The 14541-nt window shown below is 44.0% G+C and overlaps 1 protein-coding gene across 9 annotated transcripts in view; it reads right to left on the reverse strand.

The window, feature by feature from the left end:
• WDTC1 (WD and tetratricopeptide repeats 1) overlaps nt 1-14541 on the reverse strand; it is a 475018-nt gene that overhangs the window by 237458 nt on the left and 223019 nt on the right. For all 9 annotated transcript variants that reach the window (XM_085647700.1, XM_085647694.1, XM_085647701.1 and 6 more), the window contains one exon: nt 3045-3227. In XM_085647700.1, coding sequence (XP_085503826.1) covers nt 3045-3227 — 183 coding nt within the window. The remainder of the gene's footprint in view (nt 1-3044; nt 3228-14541) is intronic.

The following is a 14541-nucleotide window of genomic DNA, read 5'->3' on the forward strand; positions in this document are numbered from 1 at the left end:
ATAAACATAATAGTTATATCTTTTCCCTACTATTTAACCCCCTTTTTATCCATACCAAAATAAAATATTAGCTCAATAGCTAGGTATTTTTAACATCACTTTCACCACTCCACGAACACTGCACAGCACATTTCTTCACAAAAAAGTGCTCCTACGTAGTTCTGCAAGTCGCAGCACGCCACAAGCAGCAGCTATTTGAGTAGGCCCTAATGATGAAGCATGTCACCTAGGGGCAACCCTGGGTGAGTGAGGGAACTCAAGAAAATATTTTTTTTCTTTGGATAGGGGTCTTGTTTATTCGCGCATTCAGCGGAATCCCCATTCCCTTAGTTAGGTTTTTTTGGATCTGACATTTACAGATTTTTTGTGAACTACATGTACATTGGAGGGTGAACCGGACCAGTACCTCCATCCCCCCCCCCCTTTTTTGATTGTGTTTTTAGGAGTATGCAACAATGGTAATTATCATCAGACTATGAGAAATGATAACTAATCCATTAAATTTGTGGGACTTAATGATTGAGCCATTTGTTTCTTATGAAATTTGGTATTCCAACAAAGCTATGGTGATATTTTTGTGTAATACATAAATCGAAAATGATTTTCAACATTAGATTGCTCCTAAGACAGATATGAATTCAGCAAAGGTAGCAACAACATCAGTGTCTGGGCCAGTGCAACCACAAGACCTTTGGCAGAGCACTATAGTCTGTTAGCATCATGCCGGCAAGTGAATCAAGTTCGACTGATGCTGGGAATGGACCCATCAGCTGGGACACTGTAAAGAAAACCTGCAGGCACTTGAAAACGCACCAGAGAAGCTAAAGGAGAGCAGATTATTGCCAATGAGGCCTCAGTGAAGGCCGTCACTTGTGCGTGATCATCATTAGACTTGAAGCTGGGGAGTTGGCGTGGCAGCTCCAGGCACAAAGCCAGGATGGAGACAGCTACCAGGTACGTAGCCTCCAAAATGGGGATAGAGTTGAATGCGGACATCTAGGTAGAAAACTTCTTGCCAAAAAGGTTTGTTGCGAGTGATCTTCTCCTTTGAGGGATATTGATCAAAGACTTACCTGAAGGGAGGAGTGGAACAGAATACTAAACTTGAAGACATGTCCTCCAGATGTTTTCATAGCGAGCCTACTCCATAACAAGATTCACTTTCTTGATGGCCATGGCATGCATGCAACTGCACTAGTTGCAGGCTTAGAATGATGCTTATAACCCAGGGTCTAGAAAAAGATGTCAAAACAGACACCTGCTTATCACCTGAGTTGCATCTCCGAAATCCTGACACCTTTGGCAGTGACATGTACTAATTGGCACTGCACAAGTTTTTTTGAAGGAAATTAGAATGGATCCGCGTCAAAAGGTGTGGGAGAAAATAACTGACATCAGCATGCTCAGCTGCAACATTTCTAGCCTAGCTCTGTGGCATAGTGTCCAAGGTGGTACCAAGGACAAATCAGTGTGAAGGCACTCCTCCTAGGACTGGAGAGATTTTATCTTTGCTGGCTAGTCAGGTGCCTGGAGGAAACCCAAGAAGTGAGAGTGACAGTTTGATTGTGAACCAATTCTTTGGCACCACAAAATGTATAATTTCAATTTAAAGGGAAATCTCAATTGGTGCATAGGTCGAGGAATTTTGAATATTGAAAACATACTGTGCTTTATCGTGGTTTACCAGATAGACTCTGAGCAGCCTGGGCTCAAACTCCTAGTGCAATCTCGCTTTCCCCAAAACAAAATGTGTCTGAGATGTTAAGACATATTGCAGCATATTTTAAGAACTGTATTATTTGATTATTCTGTATGTCATCCTTCTACCATTGATTATGGTAAATGCTGAGAATATAACTGACACACATCTAAGAGAGAAGCCTTCCTATAGACTACCTCCTGGTGATTGTGCACAAATTATGTGTTTAGGCATGGTCCAAAAGCAGCTATTCAAAAGAGTCCAAATAGAGGCTGTCCGGAGGTGTGTTCCAGTCCCCAAGATCAAGCGCAACTCACATGGAGTAATGTGGGACGAGGCATAACACCTCAGGTACTTAAAAACTCCAAGGTGTTGTCCATAGGCACTGCAAGCAACAAGCACCAAGGAATAACATGGGAGGAAGCTTGTTCTAAAGGAACCAAAAGGGCACAGAGGGGTGCAATATGGAAATACCATCCAAAGTAAGAAGCCAGCATGACCTTGAGAAAAGTGACCATAAAAGCCAGGTTTATCAACCAATGGCTGGAGCAACTGCTATACTAGAAGAGCTGAGACATAAGAGAAAGCAAATGTTACCCGTGCTGCCTCAGTTGCATGCAGCAGAACTTAACGGCTGCTGTAAAATCATTTCCCCTGCTGGGAACAGTGTTAATCTTCTCCCCAGAGTCCTGAATTTATGGAAGTAGCGCTGTATGAAGCCAATGTAGTCCCTCTCTCGCCTATGTTTATCATGCATGTTCCTGCCCCCAACCATCAAGACTTCCTCCTCACTTTTGGCTGGAGCACAACCCACTCAATCCATGTCTGCAGCATAACTCTGGCCTTCCCTGTACATGTAGTATTTTCTCCTTGATGGTAGATACATCAATCCGATATCCACTGCGACAACGGCGTCCACCACAATTCGGTAGCTTCTGCTCTCTAGCTGCAGTATGGCTTGGCTCGCATCTGATCATCACTGTTACATGGTTGCACTAATCTACATAGCTTTGACATGTTCTCTTCCATAAGCCAGTAGAGTGGGCTATTGCAGTAGCATTGCTTGCACTTTTCTGAACCTCTTTTACAGACCTCGATTTCAACAGTGACGACTGTATGGCTCATTTTGCTATAAAGGTCCTGCAGGCACTCCATGGAAGCAATAAGCAGTTGCTCTCTCCAGGGCATATAGTGCTCACTCCTTGTGCATGCTTGCAGTGCACCTCGAAACTCATCTGTACAATGAATGTTTCAGCCCATCTTTGCAGCAGGGTCTTCGTTGACCTGGCTAAATAAACTGTGACATTGCTCGTACCAGCATATACAGTGGCACACCAGACCTCACCTGTGATTGTGGATCATGCGGATGTCGTAGATCCGAACAAAGGGGCCACTTGCACCCAAAGCCAGATAGTTGTTATCCTGGGGATTTACAGCCAGGCATTTGGCTTCCACCAGCTGGCCGCAGTATTCTGTAAGATCAATAAGAACCTCAGAACGTTTGCTGCTCTCCCGGAGGTCATACTGCCTAAAGAGAATACAACAGAGAAGTGTTACAGATGAAAAAGAACTATGTGTTAGTTGCAAGAATCAACACAAAGCCTTCCTCAAGAGGCCCAATAATTCATGAGGAACAAACTTTCTCTAGTGGCTTTTATAAGCCTAAAAAGAAGACAGATTGTTGAAGCCCTGAAGTAATAAAGAGGACATACCACTATAGCGATGTATACGTTACTCATCCATAACAAAAGTTATCCAAAATGTGCATTTTCTTCATATTCTCAACCTCAAAAATAGAAACAAAATCTATTTCAAATAAAGTTCGAAAATAGCACAACTGTCTTCAAACCCTGCCACTGCTACACCACTTTAGGATTGTGAGATTTACTGGACGGGAGAAAGAAGAGGGGGTCCCAGAACCATTTGCTCCACAGGAGATATCTTCATTCAAATATTTTAAAATGCAAGCAATTGACCACTCATGAAAAAGAGTAACAAGTCTTTTATTGATCTCAGAAAGAACCACACTGGGAAAAAAAATGTCAGTAACTTCATTTCACCCTAATGGGCTCCCCCTCAGGTTCAGATTCCAACAAGAGGCCAAAGCTTTAAAGAAACCTATGGGAAAAGAGACTTGAACAACACAATCATTAAAGCAAAAGATTAAGTGATCCATGTGTAATTTAATTTAATGTAATTGTAAATGTATTTATATAACGCTTATGACCCCTACAAGATATTGAAACTATGCTTTCAGCGAGTAGCACATTACTCTGGAACCCAAGATTAGTAGTTTTTCCCTGTGCATAAAGTTGGTTAGGACTGTGCTCTTGATTTCTTGAGTGTTTAATGCACGGTTTGATGCCAAAAGTCCACAGCAGTCTTCAGTTTTCATTCTCACATGCCTCTTCTTTTTCCTCTTCTTCTGGATCTGTCAAATCTAAGTTCCTGGCCTCAGGGGTACCACCTAATACTCAATTTAGGGGCGTTAATGGGAGTGACGGTGATTAGCCAATGGGCTAACTACCTTTAGAGTGACTACACCCCCTATATAACCAGTGGGCATAACCCTGACACAGTGAGCTTAATTCCACCAAAACCAAGATAGTGGAATACTAATGTTCGTGTTCACATCAGGTAGCCCACCTTAGGGGTGGAACTAGCCTTCTAGGGAACACGCCTCTTGATTAGCGAATTTTCCCGCCTGTCCTGGTGCCAAATTAGCCTCATTGCAACGGGTGGCATCTTTCAAGTCCGGGGAAGCCGGGGTCGTATATCAAAGGCAGCAGAGGACTTTGGAGCCTCCTGCCTTGATATGCTGATTACTTAGCCATCCTGCTTGGAGGAGGTGACAACACCTCCAGCCGAAGCAGGCACTGTACCCTCAAAGAGCATGGCCTGTCACATGCAGGGGTCAGAAACTGGTCTGTGGTGGCAGGCTGGTCTACACAAGTCAGCCAGTACACTAGAGGTCGGTAAGTTTTCAGGGGAAACCTCTAAGGTGCCCTCAGGGTGCATGTATTAATAAATCCATCACTGGAATAAGTGTAGGCTTAATAATACGAAATGTTTGATACCAAACAGCTTTAGTTTCAGTGAAGCCATCATGTAGCTGTGGGGAACCTGTAAATCGTACATATACTCAAGATGGCTTCCCTGTTCGCTGGCAATGTCCAAGAATCAACTTAGACATCACAGGGGCATATCAGCTCATTGAGATCTGTCCTCACATGTACAATAATGTACCCTACCTTAGGGCTGTAAAGCCTGCTGTAGGGGTGACTTACTTATATTACATGCAGTGCCTGCAGGTATGTTGACAGGAGGTCGCCACAATGTGTCTTCACTTTTCTCTGCACAATGTCACACATCCTGCAATGCCAGTTTGCATGACTGTGGTGAGGGGTGGCACAATACCTGCTGTAGCCCTTAGGGACCCTCTTTGGTCTCCCTGTCCTAGGTTCCAGGGGTACCATTTACTAAGGACTTACAGGGGGTGCTAATGCTATTGTCAATTGGGTGAACAGTTCTACAGTTTTAGGGGAAAGGGATCTGGCACTGGGGACCTGGCCAGCAGGAACCCAGTGCACTCCTGTGAAAATTGCACCAAATACCAAGCAAAAATGGGGGTTAGCATTTCAAAAGGGGCACTTTCCTCCAGCTAGCCACCAAGTGCAGCAGGTGCAGTCCGACGGTGCAACCTCTCTTTGCTGGTCCCTTGGTGCAGTCCTTCTTTGGTCCTTCTTACAAGTCGGATGAGATCTGAGGTCTGGGTGTCAGGGGTGGCCCTAATATACTCTGAAAATGTCCTCAGGGTAGAATGCAGTTGGTAGCTAACGGGCTACCAGGTCCCCTCCCAGTTGGTGACCACTTCCTGTGGAGCGTGGCATCTGACTATGACAGGATGCACCATTCTGCCCACTCAAGTTGGTGAGACCCCTTTCCCCGTGTTCCGACCTCCCCAGCCCACCCTTGAGGTGTGGCTACCTCAGGGGTACACGCTCCTGGGGAAACCGGTTTGGTTACTGGTTTCCTCTCTCTGCTCCCCACGAGCAGCCTGTCTGCCTACACAATGGGTCAGCCATCCCTCCCAGTGGGAGACATCTGCCCTTCAAAGGCAGCTTCTCATTTGAAGCCTGTCTTTTGGGGCTAACACTCAAGTAGCTTCCTGCAGGAGGGCGGTAACACTGCCTTGGAAGACCATGAGTGCCAGTGAAGGCACAGGAAATTTAAAGGCAACAAGGTAGCAGCTTTACAAAAAAAGCTGCACACGGCAACAAGTTACATTCATTTCAACTTGAGATACAAGTCGGGCTATACAAATCGGGGTTAATGTAACAAGTTGTTTGGTACCATGGAGTGCCCACTTTGTTCACACCATTCAGGACTTAGCCAGCGTGCAATTCTGTACTCGCCAATTCGGTGACCAAGTCTTTCCACACTAAATATAGCGGTTTCACTTGCTTTAATGCCAGGACATGTAAAATACATGTCCTGCCTGCATCATATGTTGCACTCTGCCTTAGGACTTGTTCTCCCTGCCAGAGAAGTGACTTGCACGGATGTACAGGGAAGTAGCAGATTTGACATTGCTTTCAATGGCAAAGCTGGGCTAGCAGTGAATGACTGCTCTGCCAGTCTGCAGTGGTGGACTGGGGGACTCATTTTACTTGGGGCACAACCAGTGCTGAAAGTCCTGGAGTATTCCTCTAACTAACATGCCCTGGGTATTAGGGTACCATATACTTGGGACTTACAGGTAACCATTTTTAATTGGGTACATCCAATTCAACATACACTTTAGGGTCAGGGCACCAGCACCAAGGTCTGGTTAGCAGTCCTAGAAACAATACATTGTTTGTACGTACTGCTTAACTACACCCGTTTAGACAAACCCCTTTTGACACAAAGTGGGTTTGATGTTTTTATTTCACCTTTTGTTTATGCATGTGTTTAAAGAGCATATGTGAACAACATTAGACTCATGTCATAAGAAAGAGACATACATGTAACTTGACAACACAATATATTTACAAAAATAAACTACAATTTACATTTCAAGACTACATAACAGAACATTGACAACATGAATGACCAGTTCTTAATTTGAAAAGGGAACAATAGCGGTACAGATGTTTATATTTTGCCATACTGTGACCTGCTATAAACAGCTAGTAAGCGTTAAGATTACAACAGGCTGGATGCCTTGTTTGTACACTGATTTATTCAGTGAAATGATGATGCTGGTGGCTAGCTGTATATGGTTGACGCGTTTCTGAACCCTATTTTCATTTGGGGGTTCTCTTCAGGACCAGGACTCGGTCAGACTCTACAATGTGATAAATATAAAACTTAACGTAAGTATAGGATACACCTTTAACTTGTCCTATCTTTATTTGCTCAACTTGTTAGTCTGCTCTTACCTTTCAAACGAGGAAGGCAAGCACGGTTGATGTCAGGCATTCAAAAGAGCGGCGTAGCGCGATATTCATTCAAAGTTCTGGAAAAAGTAATTCAAAAAAGCGGATTTTAAGGTGCACACTAGTGAACATTATGTCCCTAAAGACGTTTAAACAAGAACTCCACGGCATTCTCCATGTGCGTGGTTAAAATGCGTGCCTAATTACAAATTAACTTGCCTTATGTAAGTCACTAGACTGACTTATTCACAATATGAATAATCTTTTTTGTCCGATGGTGTTCAATTCACAACTATGGGGCCGAGTGAAACCAGGTCACGCATGAGTGATGACCTGAAAAAACATTACGAGGGGATTTATTCTTAAACATGTGTGGTTGCTCGCGACCACATTACAAAAGTGAAAACACTCTTCAGGGAGGAGCAGTAAGAACTCACTTGCAAGAGAACGTATCTCGCCATTAGTTGCGAAGAAGGGGCGCTGAGACTGCTAAGCCTGTGACACAGTTCCTATTGAATATGAAAAAATAGAGTTTGCTAAAACAATGAAAAACCTTTTAAAAAGGTTCAATCAGTCGTGCGAGTGGATGAGTGTGATGAATAAAGAAACTTGCCTGTTTTTTCGTCAGACTCAGGACCTTCGTTCCTTCGGCATCTCTGTAATGCGGAAAAGGAAACCGGCGCTTTCCAGACCCGATTTGTGGATTGCCCGATGAGGATTGCATCATCTGCTTTACTCCAAGCATTCTGGATGATGACTTTTTTTTATCGGTCCGTGAAGTAAGATGTGGAATGGACCGGTTTGGTCTATCATTTAAAATGTAATTACACTGGGCACGCATTTCACGTATTCAGAAGATGTGAAATCAAAGTCTATTAATCTCAGACATCTCATTCAGTCCACTAATAGCAGTATTAAAGCGCATAATAAGGTAGGCTTCTCTTTGGAGCAATACCCTCTCCGGGTCCCCTCCTCTGGGATTTTGTTTAATCACGCTCAGAATAGTCCATCTGAAATCTTTTTCTGTAAGGTTAGCTTCTTCGAAGTGCGCAACCAGGGGTGCATTGGCCTCCTTGTTCCTAATTCTTGATCGGTGATGGGATATTCGGGGTCCTATTTCTTGTGTAGTTTTGCCAAATATAGGTCAAAGAACATGGACAAATGATGCCGTAGACTACGTTCTTCGTCTTACATGTTGTAAAGTCATTGTGTTTCCATTTGTCATTACCATTTGCAAATTCGTTCCCTTCAATGGTGGAACTGCAGGCTTGACAATTTCCATTTATGGTGGCCCACTACTGGCGGTAAATTCATAAAATGACGCAATGTCTCAGGTATTTTTTTGGGGGAGGGGGGGGGGGGGGGGGGGTCATCCGATGCTCTGATAATGCGCTGTTCAATACTGACGCTCTTTTTCAATGCAAACAGCGGGATCTGAAGGTCCTTATCAACATCCTTTATCAAATGGTAATTCTGGCGCACAATTTTTTTTTTGAAGGAGTTAGTGTATTGACCAAATGTGGAAACACACCAGACATGTCATGTTTTTTTTGGTATGTTTTTCAAGTAGAACATCACGTGGTGTAAACCATGCGCGTTTGCTGGAATGCTCAAGTAGTTTTGACGGGTAGCCCTTCTCTTTTAATTTCATGGTCAAGGATTTAGAGTGTATTTCATAATCTTCCTTACGTGTACAGTTCAGTCGGACACGCAGATACTGGCCACATGGCAAATTGTCCTTAAGACTTTTTGGGTGGTGATTTTGCAAATGAAGGGCAGTGTTTCTGTCAGTCGGTTTAGTATACAATGTCGTAATCAATCCCGATTCAGTGGGCCGTACCTCCACATCTAGAAATGTTAAACTTGTTAAACTGTGGGTTAAGCAGAATTGGACGTCCGGGTTTCGATCATTCAGCCACACATGAAATTTCAGCAGTTCATCTTCTGTGCCGGTCCAGATGCACCAGACGTCATCTATATATCGTTACCACTGTGCCACAAATTAGCTGAAGGGGTTATTGTTATAGATGTAATGTTATTCATACCGCGCCATATAGAGAATCGTCATCTCTGGCGCGAAGGGACATCCCATGGCGGTTCATTTCACTTGGATAATGTAGTCCATTTCAAACTTGAAGTAGTTGCGTTTCAATGCCAGTGATGCGAGGCTCACAATGAAACTGGTGGGTACACGATGGGGACATTCTCTGCCTTCCAAGTTTGATTCCAAGACATCCAGAGCATCCTCCTGGGGAATTTGTGTGTATAAAGACACGACATCCATCGTAACTAGTCTGTGCTGGCCCGGGTCAAACTGAAAGCCCTCGACTTTGTTAATAAAGTCGGTCGAATCCCTTAGGTATGATGCAACATGTTTCAAGAATTCCTTCAAGAATATATTTACGTATTTTGAAATAGGCTCCAACACAAGTCACACCCCGAAACTATGGGACAGCCCGGCGGTGAAGTTGCATTCTTTTGAACCTTCGGGAGGAAGTAAATCACAGGTGTTCTTGGGTATTTTTTCGTAAGGTACTCATGTTCTTTAGGACCCAGAACTCCAACTTCAAACCCTTCATCGGCGATGATTTTAATTTCGCTCTGGATCTGTTTGACAGGGTCGGATGGAATCTTTTTGTACCAAGTTTGATTCAGAACGTGTTTTCTTCCTTCTTCCAAGTAGGCCTCTCTGGACCAGACCACTGTTGCCCCACCTTTATCGGCCGGTTTGATAACAACTTCCTTGTCCTCCTAAAGTTCTCTGATCGCCAACCTTTGAGGAGCCGACATATTACCCTTGACGAACACTTTTTCACTGTTTAGTTGATTGAGGGAGGATAGGACCGTCCGTTCGAATGTGATGATATTTCTCGGAACAGTGAGGTGACTGAGAAGAAACGTGGATTTATTTCGTAAACCTATCACCTCTCCAGTGCTTGGCAATTCTTTGTCTTTAAAAAACATGTGAAGTCTGATCTTTTGAAACAATTCCATGGCTTCCATTTTAAGGTGGACGAGATCCTGTTTTCGACTAGGAATACATTTCAAGCCAAGCTCTAAAACTGCTTCTTGTTCAGGTGTCAATATCTTCTGAGATAAATTTATGATTGATGTTTTTTTCACGACTTGTAGTATTGGCACCTGGTGCGCATTTCCCATGGTTGGGGTTTGTATCGCTCTCGTTTCTGTTGTTAGCTCACCCCTAAAAAATGTATGTTTTTTCGTTGTTGATTAGTATGAGATGGTCCTTCACCCGCGTCGGAGTCACCTGTGGAATCTGATGACAATGTCTCAGTGGTCAAAAACTTGCGTCTAGATCTACCTCTGTTTTCCGATAGGAACCTGCAGGAATCCTCTCTCGTATAAAAGTCTTCTCTTAAATAAGGATAAACAGTTTCCAGATTAAAAGATTTTTTATCTCGTTCAAACTTGGAGGTTTTTTTAATTAATTGTGTTATCCTTAAAAGTAGCGATCTCCTTATCAATGTTTTCCAATAAGGCTTTTGCCTCAGTGACTGAATGATTATCTTTAATAGATTGAATGAATTGTTTGATTTCGTCAGCTTGCGTGCAACACAATCTTTGGGCAGTTTCAACAGAGTGCACCATCAAATAGCTGCTGCACTTCGTGCTAATAAAACTAAAGCCCTTTTTGTATTCTGGGTCTTCAGTGAAAATCACAGGGACATTCTTAACCTGAAGTCCCCATGGAATGGTGCCAGCCTTCAAGTTTTCCAAAAGGAAATACCTGTGTAGTTCTGTTCTAATCTGCTTTTTTTTGTAATCTTAGCAGTTTCTCCGACTCAGTCTGAGTTTTCGCAGTTGAACTTAAATTAACAGTGGAAACAAGGAAGGTGGAGAAATAGGTCTTTGAATGTGGTCTTCTGTGAAGGAAAGTTATCTTTCTCAGACATGACCAAAATTTGGTTAAGCTTTGTGTAGCAAAACCATGAAACGAATTAGAACCCCTTAAGACTAGTATTTCAAGAATACCCACATGGGCAGAAGCCCGCACAACAATTTTTTAGAACAATGGGTGTTGTGCCCGTAATTACGCCCAAACTGGGCCACCAGTTAAACTAGAAACAATAAATTGTTTGGACGTACTGCTTAACTACACCTGTTTAGACAAACCCCTTTTGACACAAAGTGGGTTTGGTGTTTTTATTTCACCTTTTGTTTATGCATTTGTTTAAAGAGCATATGTGAACAACATTATGCTCATGTCATAAGAAAAACATACATGTAACTTGACAACACAATATTTACAAAAATACACTACAGCAGTCCCCAGTGCACTCAGTCGAGAAATCAGCAGCATCAGTTGAAAAACGTGGGGTTAACCATACAAAAAAAGCATTTACTTATTGCTACTACTACTTTAATGTGGCATGGTTTAGAAGAGAATGGAGGGGATATGTATAATATTTATTATGTTGTGTAGGTAGAAAGGGATCCAAATGAGAGCTGTGCCCTCTATTCCAGCTTCCTCAAGTTTTTGTATGAGTGTATAATGAGCCACTGTGTCACAGGCTAGTGAAAGGTCCAAGAGAAGAAGGGCAGCAACCTCATTGTGGTCCACTGTGTTCTTTTTCTGTTTCAAAACGGTTTATTGAAAACATAACACACAAGTGAAGCCTAAGTAGCCCCACCAAAACGAGATAAAAAGAAAATCATCACTCAATTTTGGATGTCAGAACATTTCGAATAAAACGTAAATGAAGGAGTCAGTACATTCTCACCCTAGCCCGCACTACAAAGGAAGGGAGAAGAAGTAAAGCAGAAAGCAAAACAATATGTTGCTGACCCTGTTACGGTTACAAGGCTTCTCTCACAGTTCGGGGAAGACACAGGGACAGCATCAGACATCGCTGAAGTCTTATGGAGGCTTTTCCAACCAACATCATTAGGTGATTTATATAAAGCAACCTGTAGGGTAACCTACTCACCTGGCTCATACACTAGACAAACTAATATTCCAAATTGAGTGAAATCAGGGGCACTTAGCTCACATTAAACAGTAGGAAAGAAGAAAGAAGAGTAAAAGAGGAAGAAAGAAGAGTGGATCAAACCGCTCAATCAAGGGAGGGAGCAAGGAAAGTTGCATTAAGAATAATCTGTGTTTGGAGGGGGTCAGATGTCATGGTGTAAAGGGAAAGGTGAGGCCTCTTCTACGAAGGTTATCGGTTCAGGGGAATCTTGCTGATGGCCCCCCCACATAAGGTTCAAGGGAGTCATCAAACAGCTGCAGAGCTCGTAGCCTAGGGGGAACCAATCGAGAGTGCTCCATACTAGGAAGGTGCAGTATTAGAGGCTGTCAAACATGGGTGAATTTGGCATCCGCTTGGTTGACACGTGCAGTGAGCAACTCAACGGCTAGAACGGAGGAACCAAGTGTCCACTTGGGGGGGGGGGGGGGGGGGGGGGGATCTTCCAAAATAAACCTATGGATTGCCTGGCTGCACCCAGCCCAGCATCTGTAGTCTGCACATTTCATGGCCGTCATTGTCGGGGGTCTAATGTCTAGTATGGTGCCCAACGGGGAGGATGGGATAGGGAAACCCATCCTTCATATGACTGAGGATGTCTTTCCAAAAATTTCAAGGCTCGGGCAAGACCACCATAGAAAATGTAGAATGTCCCCTCTGTCAGCCAGACAGCTCCAACAAGTCGGGGGGAAATCTTATAGCATCTGGTGAAGTCGAACCAGGGTAAAGTACCAACACGACATAAGCTTGTATGCCGATTCGCGCTGCGCTATGGTATATTTTCGGGATATCCTGCCATAACCGGGCCCAACATTCTGGAGCTATGTCTTCCCCTTAGTCTGTATTCCATTGCTTTTGGTAAGTGTGAGGCAGGGGCTGATGTGAGTGTTACAAGACGGTGTAGGTGCGAGAAATCAATCACCTCGACCCAGCAAATTGACACACTAGGGTTTCAAAGTCTGAGTTTTCTAGCAGCTCCTTGGGCATAGGCTTGAGCAAGCAATCAATGTCGTAACTGATAGTATTGCATCCGAGCGCCCTCGTAAGGTGGAAGGATCGTTTGCATTGATCAAACAAGAGGAGTGTGTCGCCTAGAAACAAGTCCTGGATAACCCGACCATCAGACCACGCGCCAAACGCCCGAGACTGCAATGCACGGGGAACATGGGATTACGCACAATAGGGGTGTTAGGGGAAGGGAAAGTAGTCAGACCACGGGAAACAGCCAACTTATCCCAAATTTCCAGAACAGTTTTACTAGGGGTAGCAATGTAGGCACTACGGGGTCAAGCTCCACGAGAGAGCCAAGCCAGATCCCACAAGGGCCTACAGGAAACCACCAGGTCCATATGGAACCACTGTTTCTCACGGACCACCCATTCTGAAATATACCAAAGATGACAGGCCCAATAGTATTCCAAAAGATTAGGGCATGCGAGTCCACCCCGGTCCTGAGGCAACATCAGGATCCTATTAGAAAAACGCGGGCGCACCCGCCCCATATGAAAGAGGTGAAGTCACGTTGGAGCGAAAAAATATCAGCCTGAGGTATCGGTGTGGGAAGGGATTGGAATAAATACAAAATCTTCAGAAGAATTGACATTTTTATAGCATTGATACGTTCCAGCATGCAAGAGGACATAATTCCTCTCGTATCGCACCCCTAAATCTAGGCCAGTTAGTCGATGTCCAAGAGGAAAGCAAGGGGGTCAAGTCTAATCCTAGGTATCTGATCGACTCGTCTGTTCACTGGAGAGGGAGTAAACTTTCTAGGTCCCGAACTTCCAAAGCCGGTAGGGTGAGGTTGAGGGCATAAGATTTAGCAAGATTAATTTGGAATCCCGACGCTATCTCGAAAGATCGTAAAAGTGTGGCTAATGCTGGAAGAGAGGAGGACGGGGAGGAAAGAGAAAGAAGCAGATCATCTGCAAAAAGGGAAACCTTGTGATCATATCCCCCAAAAGGTATACCCCGGATTTCAGGATTACGTCTAATAGCAATAGCAAGGGGTTCCACAAAGAGGACAAATAACAGAGGGGACAAAGGGCATCCCTGTCTGGTACCGCGATGAATCGGGATGGAAGCGGTGAGACGTCCATTTAACCGGATGCGGGTAGTAGGGTGCGTGTAAGAGGCTATTAATCTAGAGATCATTATCGGGCTCAGACCCACCCTGCTCCCTGCTGTTGGTGGATCAACCCGACCTGATCAGGGTCAATCAGACCTGGATGGTGGAGTCCCAGCCGGTTCGCCAAGATCTTAGTGTTGATCTGAGCGTCTGTGTTTAAGAGTGCTATAGGGCGATACGAGTGAGGGAAAGAGTGGTCTTTCCCGGGTTTTGGCACAAGAACAATCTCTGCTTCTGCCGTGGTCGGAGTAAGGCCTAAAGCCTCCGTAAAACTGTTAAAAAGGTGTAATAAATGTTCTTGCAGTT

The sequence above is a fragment of the Triturus cristatus genome, chromosome 3_2 (genome assembly GCF_964204655.1).
Source record: "Triturus cristatus chromosome 3_2, aTriCri1.1, whole genome shotgun sequence".
Taxonomy (NCBI): Eukaryota; Metazoa; Chordata; class Amphibia; order Caudata; family Salamandridae; genus Triturus; species Triturus cristatus.